Below are 11431 nucleotides of genomic sequence, written 5' to 3'. Positions count from 1 at the left end.
AGAGAGAGAGAGAGAGAGAGAGAGAGAGAGAGAGAGAGAGAGAGAGAGAGAGAGAGAGCGCAACCATCTCGTTGTTTCGAACAAACACAAAGAATTTTTTTTTAATAATACGTGCCGACAAATTGGAGACGGTATAAAAAAAGGGGTTTCTAGTAAAGTTGATACTAGTGGAAGTGGAGGGCCCATTATTCCATTATCGGAGCGAAAACAATGCAAATATTTGACTATAAATATGATACGTAATTAACAAATATTACTAACAAATAAAGCGAAGATGACGTAAATATTTGAAAATAAATAATATAAAAGCATAAAAACACAAAGTTGGAATAAAGAATTTATCTGTAATGCAATCAATTGTTTTCTAATTATTAATTTCGTATTTCAAGATATAAATATGAATACAATATAAGAATAGGTACTCTTAAAATATCTATATAATACTGATTATTTAAAATTCTGTAATTATGAATGCATAAAATACAATTACATATTTTGAAATATTACATATGATGAAATCCACATACATATTTTTAGCTTAAAACCAAGTTTAGCTTCCAAGAAATCATCCATCTCGTTTGTAAATATTATTACAAAAGATGGATAATACACAATCATTGATTAATATACCAATACTCTATATAATCAATTCTTAATATGAAATAATGTTGTAAAAATAATTGTTGAAATAAATGTCCCTTAGGAAAAAGTATTTTAATACACTGATTAACTATTCAGTAACTGATGATATTTCATATAGTTAATTAACTATTCAGAATAGTTAATCAGTATATTTTGAAAAACACTTTTTCCTGAGGGATGAATCACTTGACAAGACATACACACTGTTATGTATGTAAAGATTACTATACTACAGACAAAAAAAGTGTCGTTCTTTTCCAGCGAGATTACTTAGTGTTAATTATTCTATTTAACATTAACGTAATAAGAAATGCAAATGTTGTTTAATCTACGTTTTTTTCTATGGACAACTTACTTAGCGTACGTCGCGTGAGTCACGAGGAAAAACGTTTCGTCATGCTGTTTCGGCACAATCTTGTAATCTATACGATGATATATATATATATATATATATGTATGTATATTAAAGATTATAGGACGAACGATAAGTCTCGGATGTTTACCTGGTTATCAAAACCCTGTGATCTTTACGCTTCGACATGCACATGCAGGATGTCGCGTGTTTTCATTCGACTTTCCCGTAATGTTTTGCTCCTCGAAAGCAGACTTAAGTATAAATAAAGCGACCATGAGTTTATAAAAAAGTGATAATGTTTCTTGTTGATGTAAGGTGTTTGACACTTGATAAAAAAGCAATCCATGCTGTCTTTATGATAAAATGTTTGCGCGACTTTTCGGTCGGATCGGAAAATAATAACAAGGATTATTTAAAAATTAGATGTTTTCTCTTTTATATCAACCTTAATGGAAGAAACGTTGAACGGATTTAAAAAACGGACTAAAAATTGTACAATCTCTATCGTCAAGCGGTTTAATACCATCGTCGCGAGATTTGCACTAAGAATAAAATGAAAAAAAGTAGCGCTGAGAGATGCGAGAGTAATATATCGACATAGGTTAGGTTAATCGGTAACAAATCGAACGATCGTTTCGAGATTCGACCGTTTTGATTCGAATCTCGTACCTGTTGCAAGAGGAAGCCGAAGTGGTCCTAGCTCGCGCGATGCTCCAGGAACTCGTTCCGCTGCAGAGATTGAATTGGTCCTCGTCGGTCCAAGCGGACGATCGGCAATCGCTGACAATCGCGTGCTAGCTGCTCGGCGCTCGCGGCTCCGACTCGCGGCGCGGGCGACGCGGCGGCAATTGAGGCATCGATTCGCCGCGTTTTCGCGAGCGAGTAATCGGCTCGCAACGCGACGCGACGCGACGCTCCGTGAGATACGCTCACTCGACGCGCGATAACGGCAACGCGATAACATACGTTACCCACATGCAAACGACACGTGCTTCTCTCGCTTATCGCGCGCGCGTTTACGATTCTTGCAGCGCGGTCAAGCGCGATTCGCTCGCCTATAGCTGGCCGAACAGATTTTGCCTACTTGCGCCCGCCGCGTCTTTATACTCGCCCTTTCCTCTTACTACGAGAATATACGAAGGAGATTCCACGCCACGAGATTACATGCCGCGGAAGATTCGACGAGTGCCGTCAACCATCACTGCTACCCGGTCACGGAACGAACCCGACGGCATTGACTCCGGCTTTTCCGCGACCAGGTGGCGGGTCGTCCTCAGTCGTCCTGTAACGAACGAGCGAATCTGACAGGAGGGTAGCACGCGCGCCGTAGCGTACCGCGCACGTGCCGGCACGTAATGCAAGGGCGGCGCAAACCAGGCTTCGACTACTAACCCTCATCTATACCACCCATCGTTGAACGTCCCACTCTATAACAATATGTCAATCAATTACCAATTTGCATAACGAAATTTTATAATTATAACGCCAGGCCAGAGAATGAAACAAAAATTAAAAAATTTAAAAATATGCAAAAATCAAATTTATCTGCTTAACAACAGCTAATAATTAGTCCAGAGCTTTCGAAAGATAGAATTGTACTTGGAATTTCATTGGAAATAAAAGTAAAATTAATTAGAATTATATTGAATGGAAAATAAATTGATAACGTGAAATTACGCGTGATCTGTATTTTATTTTTGGGACGAGACGTTATTAGCGATTCTCTGCAAATAATTTTTTTTTCTGTTCCTTTCATCTCGAAACACGTTTGCGAATAACAATAAATACACAAATAACCTACTTTTTTATTTAAAAAATATTTTAGTGACGCGTTAAAGTCGTGTATATAAAAATAAAATTTTTGTGTAAAAATGTATTTAAAAAATTAATAAATGTACAACACATAAATCGTGCATTTTTATCCTTTCACACAGAATTGATTTTTCATTTTCAAAATTAATAAAAGACCAACGACTCGCGTCTCAACGCAATTTCCTTTCACCTGCTTCCTCTGTATTCAAAATACATTTGCGCATGACAACGACTGCATGGTATAATCCACTTTTTTGAAGAAAAATAAAAAAAAAGATAATATAGAGACAACAATTAAGCCGACATACATATATAATCACCTGCAGGAGTATATACGGCACTTTCAACCCCTAAGAAGGATCACACTGTGGAGTTGAATCTACATGATGGACAGTCTTGCCAACTTTTCAATGGTTCTATTACAGGATCATTCGATGAATACTAATCGTTACGGGGTCCTTTCCCCCTCCTTTATTAGTTAATCACATGCCTGTCCGTTGAATCTCCGTTACAAACTGATCGACGGAACGAAACGCGGTGATTATAGATTCTGCTTGGTCATGCTATGTTTTACTTTGTATTACGAGGACACCGTGACTACCGCGAGCCTGGAATACGTGACGTCACTCTACATTGCATTCAAGCGCGCGCGCGACGTTTCCGCTTATCGATATGGTTTAAATTATCGATCGTCGACGAGGTCGAAACGCAGACAGTCAACTGCGACCTCGCAAGTTCGGAACTAAAGTTTGCTCTAAGTCGCAGCCTTGATTGCCGATGCGAAAAAAAATGTTGCTTATCTTACAAATAAGCTATATTTATTTGCATTCATTTAAAATGTTTTTCTTTTCAATTCGATTAATTTGACACGTATGATCATGTAATATATAGCATAATTATTTAAATAATGTTAATTAATTAATTAATTCGAATTTATTAAACAAAAAAAACAAATTCAAATTTAAATTTTTTTAAATAAAGATCGTAATATTACAAGAAATATATAATTAAAGTTTAAAAATATAGCAAATTTAAAAAATAGCTTAAAAAAGCCAATTTTATAACCTGCCAAATTTTGTTAAACTCGATCGTTTAAAAGAAATAATGTTTAAATATTTCAAAAACAATCCAGACAACACATTGAGACATAAGACGTCTTTAAGACGTCTTTTAGACGCCAAAGACATCTTATGTCTCTCTTTTGGATACTTTGTGTTGTCTGGGAAGCTTTTTCTCAAAGTTGAAGCAAGTTACTTCAAACTTACTCCAAGTTCTTTTAACTTCGTTGCGTTATTTTGCTGTCGCATCACAAGGATTGAAATTGCCATAAATACTCCATACAGATAGGATTTACGAGTTACGACTTGTCATAGGAAGGCCTATGTCGATGCTTACTTTTTGCTTCTTACGTAATTGATAGCATAAGTATCTTCTCTAGCGAAGCTAACATATAGTAGTCAGTATATACATATACAAAAGCATTAATGATTCATCTAAATATCACTGTCAATAAAGCAGTATTATGTCGCGCGCAATCAATCTGTCCATCAAAAAAACTATCAGCAAGGCTATCAAAGATCTAGAAAAAAAATCGTTAAGTATGCATACGTCCATCGCCAGTAATATTGCAAATAAACATTGCAAAAAAAAGATAATACTATACTGCCTAATAATGTTGCGCAGGCATGTGTGCGACCATTTCCTTCGATAGCGATACAGGTCGGCTGCGAATGTTGGGTACATGTTACATCAGGCGATTCTCCGGAATCCATTCACCTCGTTGATTGAGCATCCGCGGAAAAGTTAGACCACGAATATTTCATTTCAAGGTTGCAAGAATGTCCCGTGATATATGTAATATTGTCCACTATATATTATCGATTAGGCCCGTGTGTATATTCTTGATGTTTCTTGCTAACAAGGAAAGAGATGATTAATTAAAAAGGGATGAAATCAACTTTTTCTTCTTCTAAAAATAAAGCTTTGAAAAATATTGCCATGGAATTAAATTCTGAAAACAATGTTGTATTTTCTAACATCATGTTGGATTTTAATTTTTATATACCGCTGTGTTAATTCAACTTAATTAATCTTTTGCATATACTTTTCATCTAAAAAATTCACAGTTGTAAATTTACCATCATTCAAGTCTCTAAAAATTTATCGAACCAGATACAAGGGATGTCTAGATCAATATTACGATTAAGATAATGCCACACGTGACGATGTAAAACTAGGGAAATGAGGCACGATTTCAAGACATGTCTTATTGTCGAGATCAGAAGATAAATACAATTTAACAAACTATATAAATGTATACATTGGATCTAGGCTGGATAACGGCACAACTGTTATCTCTGCAAAATTTTCATGGAAAAAAATATAACGTGCATCAGTAATTTTCCAATCGTATAGCCATTACCGTGTACAGAGATTGTTATACTCAGTTATGTCATGTATATATTGCGATTATATCATAGATATACAGAGTGTCTCAGAATTCGCGAACATCCCGTATATTGCACAGATTGTACGTGCCAGAAGAAGCAATTTAAACAAGGTGTTAAAATTATTCACGAGTTGTCTAATCTACTATTTTATTTTCAGTAATTTTTTCAGCGATATCGATTAGAAAATATTCTCTTCTTAAATAAATTGTATTCAAAATGGTATTTAAATATTTAGATATCATGTTACAGTTTTATAAAATCTTTATCAAAAAATATTAATAAAATAATAACGTACACACCCATACCGCCCTTGATCCATGCATAACGTGGAGCGCTCATTCCTTAGCTTAAAATTGCTCTCATTTAAAAAGTTCTGTTTGAACGCAATATTTTGCCAAAGGAAAAAGTTGCTTCTTCTGGCACATATAATTACTGGCTGTGCAATCCGTTTGCGAATTCTGGGACACCTTGTATATGATTAGAGGTGTATTCCACTTGACGCTCGCAACTCTCATGGAATCATTTCATTCTTGTTCTTTATCAAACGTTAAAAAGAACAAATAATGCGAGCGTTGCGAGTCTTATTACGGAGTTTTTACATTACTGTTTATCCCAGATACGATGAATGCTAAAGTCACGTTATCCTTTTCTTAATTAGGTGCGAAGAAAAAGATAACATGACTTTAGCGTTCACCGTATCTGGGATAAACGGTATTGCAAAAACTCCCTATTATTGTTAGATATACGATGCGTTCGGGAAGACGCTATATTAGCGCTATTTATGTCACTCTATATCTTTGTTTTATTGTTTGATAAACGATGAAGATAGACTCAATTAACGCGCTAATAGCATCTCTCCGATCGTACCTATATCTTCCTTCTTCTTTTGGATCTTCTAGTGAATTTCCGATCTACTATACATTGCAATAGACCACAATACCACTTATCTCTGTGACAAGAGATATGTCGTTCCGTATAAACTTTATTGTTCGAATATTAAAAAAGAATTAAATGATACATTAGGCGCATTGTGCGTAAAACAAAACGCTTCTTCTTCTTCTTTTTTTTCGTTTGACCTGACCAAAGTATCTTTGTATATGTATCATATATACATTGAGAACAATGAGAATTAGGCACTAGCACCTCTATACTTAGGGGATATTACTACATACTATATTTTCTCTTCTCTACTGTCAGTAAAAACATTTATTAGAGTAATCTGTATAACAGTTAATAAATAACCATAAAAATGATGAAATCGCCTTACATTATATTTGTAAAAAATATAGCAAATCGACAATTTAAAACTATAGAAATTACTAACTTATTTTATGATACAGTCCAGACGATAACTTACCAGCGATTCAGATATGTTATAAGTAATTTTACTCCATAAGTTCAGAGGCGTTGGTGTCTATTTCAGCCGATTAATATAAATCAGTGAATTTCGTTGTTGCTTTCAAATGCTTTAAATGGAATAAAAAAATTAATTTAGGAAAAAGGCATGATTTTATTTAAAAGGGATATTGCGTCAATTATTCTTATGTAAGTAAAGAATCCATTTATTAGAAAGGAATTGTTAATAAAATGTTTCCTCTTGATGTTAATTTAATATATTAAAAATGTATTTTTGCTTACATTATTACATAAGTATACAATACAATCATATGTTTATTAATCTTTCATTTAAAACTAACATACTTTTACACAAAATATATGTATATAATGTATGTTCACACAGAATATACTTACAAATAGTATTGTTTTGAAAATGTGCTTTTCTAAAAATCATATAAAAAGCATAGCTCTTAAATTCTTGTCTTGTTTTTATTTGTATAAATATGTATAGTTTTTATATATCTATATCTCGTAAGCTGTCGTAATTCCTTTCGTAAATTCTAGATTTATACAAGATTTAAATGCTAAATCACTTTGATTTCTTTGTTTCATGTACACTAAAAATTGTACGTTTTGTAATTGAGATACGTGTATCTCGAATATAAATAATATCTTAATTTTCCGAGCAGGAACGACTTAAAGTTGATTTAAAGTTGAGTACAAATACTTAGAGATTCATGTGCGCCAAAATTTATATTAGCAGAAAAGCAAAATACGCATTCCAAAATTCTGGAATAATTAATACAGCAATATTTCTCGTTCTCTTACTGCGCAGGTGCAAAATTATATACTGGATATTTTGGTGCAAAATGATTAGCCAGGCCGTAAACATATTCCGATTCTCCGCGGTCACGAAGATTTCTGGCGCCATGTGACGATTCCTCGAAGGACGGCGGAGCTGAGAGAAAAATTTTTTTTAATAATTTTTACGAAAGAATTAGTTTTGTAAAAAGCTTTTTTGTTAGAATTAATGATGTAAAAATATCTCGTACATTGTTTTATCAAAAGAATCCTGTCATTTGTATTTCTGTCTTTTATATGGAAAAACAACATTAATATCGTGCAAATCTTACGTAAGTTTGGATACAAGTGAGACTCCGGTAATGGAAGCAATGCAGTATTTGTCGAAGGCATAACAAAACCAGCTTCCGGTGGCTTCGCTGAGTCACCGTCCATTCCCGCCGGTGCCGGTGGAGCACTCGGAACATGATAAACTACGAGTGGAACCGTTCCCACGAAGATAAGTGTATTGGCGGATAAGTTTCGATGATACCTACAAAATATTGCAAATTAAGATTTACTTAAAAAAAAAACAAAAGAATAAAGAACTGATTAAAATGGATAAGCTGTTTTATATACAGTATATAATTGATAATAATTAAAATAATCTAAATTATATATGAAAAAGGTATTAACCATCCTTCAACACATGCTTCCACCTTCAGATTATATTCGAGATCGATGATGCCGCAATTAGTGAGATTCGATGGTGGAAGAGGCGGAATGTCCAGATGTTGCTCGTAATCGGTAGTTCCACCGGCTTCGACCGGTCCTTTACTGATCTCTATCACCACAATTTCTTCCTTTTTAGTGTCCGTGTGCGGTGTGGTAGCACGGAAGGTCACAATCTGAACTTCACGATACGTATAAAGGTTGTTTAGTCTTAAGATACTATTTTGAGAAATGTTGGTCTTCGAATGGTTTCAATGAAAAAAAAAGTTCAATCATGAACTGCCATTGCATACCTTACAAAGCACGAGTTTGACGGTGTTCACAACGACATTCGATAAATTCTCGACGTTAATCTTGATTGGCATAGATTGTCCTGGCACATACCCTCGAACCGGTAATGAAAAGTTTACGGTCAAAGGTGGCGTACCACAACATAAACAACAAAACGTTTTACTCATTTCGTCTTGTACGGATTCCTGGAAATATAATTTTACAATCTATTATAATTCGTATTATTACAATAGAAATACATTTTAGTTTAATCCCCAAGTACCACTGTAATACGATATGACAAATAAAATCTTATGTGTGACACAATTAAAATTACTTAATTTATTTGTAAAATTACTTCCTAATATATCTTCTATAATTATAATAAATTTGTAATTATTAAAAATAATATAATCACACAATTCTAAAAGTTTTGCAAAATTTATAGTTTTAAAATACTTTGATAGTATTAAAATACTTACTAAAGGTTACTTTACTTTTAACAATATAATTTCTACATTTGATTTAAATTAAATTCAATATAAAATGTATTTAAAAGTACATACAGCTGCTCTGGGCTCTCGATTTAAATCCAAGGGAGTGATAACTGTGAAAGGACTTTTAACATCTTGATCAAACTTCCAGGGCCGATCTAGTGTGGCTTTGACGATATAACGAACGTGTCCAAAGTCTGATTCAAAACTACTTGGCAAATTTGTCGGTAAAGTACAAGTGAATGGAAATTTGTGTTCTCCTGATTGTATTTCAATTTCTCCACCTAACAAAAAAATATAAATTTAAAAAATAATATATTAAAATTGTATAAATAAGAAAGTTATAATATACAGTTGTGCGTAATAATGAATAAAGTTAAATAAAATGGATGATTCAGATTTAAATTCTAGTTAACAAAGTTTTAAATAAAATTTATTCTTTTGTTAAATTCATCTTTCATAAAGCATACACATATGTACATAGTTAATTATAAATATATGTTACAGACATTTGAATGTAAAATCTTTAAGTAAAAAAAAAAATTAGAATTTTTAAAGAATTTAAACTAAATAAGTCATAAATCAATTTTTTAATAAATTCTTTTGAAATATTTATGTGTATTTTCATATGTTAATTCATTATTTAAGTAAAAATGTCCATCTCAATAATAAATCATTCATTTTTTAATTTTTTTACTAATAACACCATTTTCAAGATTTAATAGGTTTTACCTTTTAACACATTTCACGTATTATTTTATTTCAATTTTGTATTATTGATGAGTAAATAATCTAGCTTTACCCGAGGCCGATCCAACCAAATAATATTTTGTTTCAAAATATTCTTCGTGCGCTGTAACAGTTTGGGTCTCATCCCGGTATTGTCCTCTCTCATCCATTTCTTGTTTTTCAGTTGCCCAACAAGTATTTGCTTCACCTTTTACCTTCACACTTATACCTGCATAAAAAAGATTACAAACATTAGAAATACTGTGTTTAAAAAACACCTTGAAAATAGCAAAATATCAGCTACTACTTATTTTTATTATTAATTTATCAACTCTTTCTTCCTTTTTAATTAATTAATTTTTAATCAATTTATTCAGTTTTATTAATCTATCTATGATTTATTCTTTATCATTTGACATTAAAATATAATTATTAAATTATTTCATTAATTTGCTCGACTTGTTAAAGTGTTCTATTCATTAAAAAAAAAGTAAGAGATTTATATTTATTAAATAAAGTAGAAATTCTTATTCTTTAAAAAATTATTCAATATTTTTTCATTGTATTACATTACACAACGATATAAAGCTCAAAGGAGACAAAGTATCCAAAGTAGAGAGACTTCACATGGGGGAGTATGTGTGACAGTTCTATAATTAACTCTCACACATTGTAAGAATAGAAAACGATCACTTGCGAAATCAGTAGACACAGAATATATTTCGTTATATGCATGTACATATATGTATATAAACTCCAAAATTATAGTACGTATATATATATTTATAAATTGTTAATAACGTTAAGGATACATAAATTAAATAAATATTAAATTATTGATATATTGTTTATATCATTACACATCATTAAAAATTACAAATTTGTTAATTATAAGTTTCTACATAATTTTTTTATAAAACATTGAAAAGTGATTTCAAATAAAGACATTTTAAAACAATATCTTGAAGACATAATAAATAAATTAGAGCATAAGATGTCTCAAAGACATTATAAATGTTTTTTAAATATTTGTACGCTTCCAAAAAATTTTAAAATACTTTAAAAAATATTTTTCGTACATTATAACATTCTCTGAAAAGACATACATATTTTGAAATTATATTCTGCCTATATAATCGATTGTCATTTTAATACTCACCGCGAATCTTTTTTGTATTGTCCAGGACAATAATAATGTTCCCTGTCACCGTCTGTCCAGGATAATACGTGCTCCATTGATTGTCAAATGCTATTCGGAAGTCCTTGAGGCCCATTATTGATTGCTTTTTCGTTCTTTACGACACTTCGATTATTTAATTTATGTTTATTATTCACTACATTAACATACACACACACATTACACAATACGATGTATGTACAACTTTTGCTGAACAAAAAGATACTAGCCGTCTCTCTCTCTCTCTCTCTCTCTCTCTCTCTCTCTCTCTCTCTCTCTCTCTCTCTCTATCTTTTTTTCTTGATATATAATAAAATCCCTCTAGCCTAAAATTTCCACTCGATCCTCACTCTGGTACCAGTGCATGCGTAAAATGAAAGTATTATTGCCAATTATTGCGCACTTCATTCGTTCTCCATTCGTTTTCTTGTTCTATATATGATCACGTGGTTTTGCAGCTGTATCTAAAACGAGAGAACAACACGAAATAACGAAAGGAGCAACCTGGTTCACAAGCATTTACACCCCTTTTTTGGGACCACATGTGATTAACATGAGGAGGTAGACCGAGTAGGCGGGATTAGCAAAATCACCCTGTATATTAGTGCACCAACATTTATTTTATTCATTACATAATGTGAACATGCAGGTA

General features: G+C 32.4%; 2 protein-coding genes across 2 annotated transcripts in view; both read right to left on the bottom strand.

Moving 5' to 3' along the window:
* The window catches only part of LOC108769992 (potassium voltage-gated channel subfamily KQT member 1), a 13088-nt gene extending 11228 nt beyond the window's left edge, over positions 1 to 1860 (bottom strand). The window contains exon 1 of the mRNA XM_018521264.1: positions 1667 to 1860. The gene's annotated coding sequence lies outside the window, so the exon portion shown is untranslated. The remainder of the gene's footprint in view (positions 1 to 1666) is intronic.
* Positions 1861 to 7078: 5218 nt separating this feature from the next.
* On the bottom strand, positions 7079 to 11431 carry LOC108769985 (arrestin domain-containing protein 17). The gene is made up of 7 exons (XM_018521256.1): positions 10762 to 11431; positions 9676 to 9831; positions 8946 to 9157; positions 8403 to 8585; positions 8074 to 8285; positions 7731 to 7930; positions 7079 to 7555 (listed from the first exon to the last, which is right to left on the bottom strand). The coding sequence occupies exons 1-7, from the start codon at positions 10874 to 10876 to the stop codon at positions 7422 to 7424; spliced, it is 1212 nt and encodes a 403-aa protein (XP_018376758.1). The 5' UTR covers positions 10877 to 11431; the 3' UTR covers positions 7079 to 7421.

The sequence above is a fragment of the Trachymyrmex cornetzi genome, unplaced genomic scaffold (assembly GCF_001594075.2).
Source record: "Trachymyrmex cornetzi isolate Tcor2-1 unplaced genomic scaffold, Tcor1.1 scaffold979, whole genome shotgun sequence".
NCBI classification, from domain to species: domain Eukaryota; kingdom Metazoa; phylum Arthropoda; class Insecta; order Hymenoptera; family Formicidae; genus Trachymyrmex; species Trachymyrmex cornetzi.
Note: the sequence above shows the minus strand (reverse complement) of the source record. Positions and strands in the feature narration are given on the sequence as shown.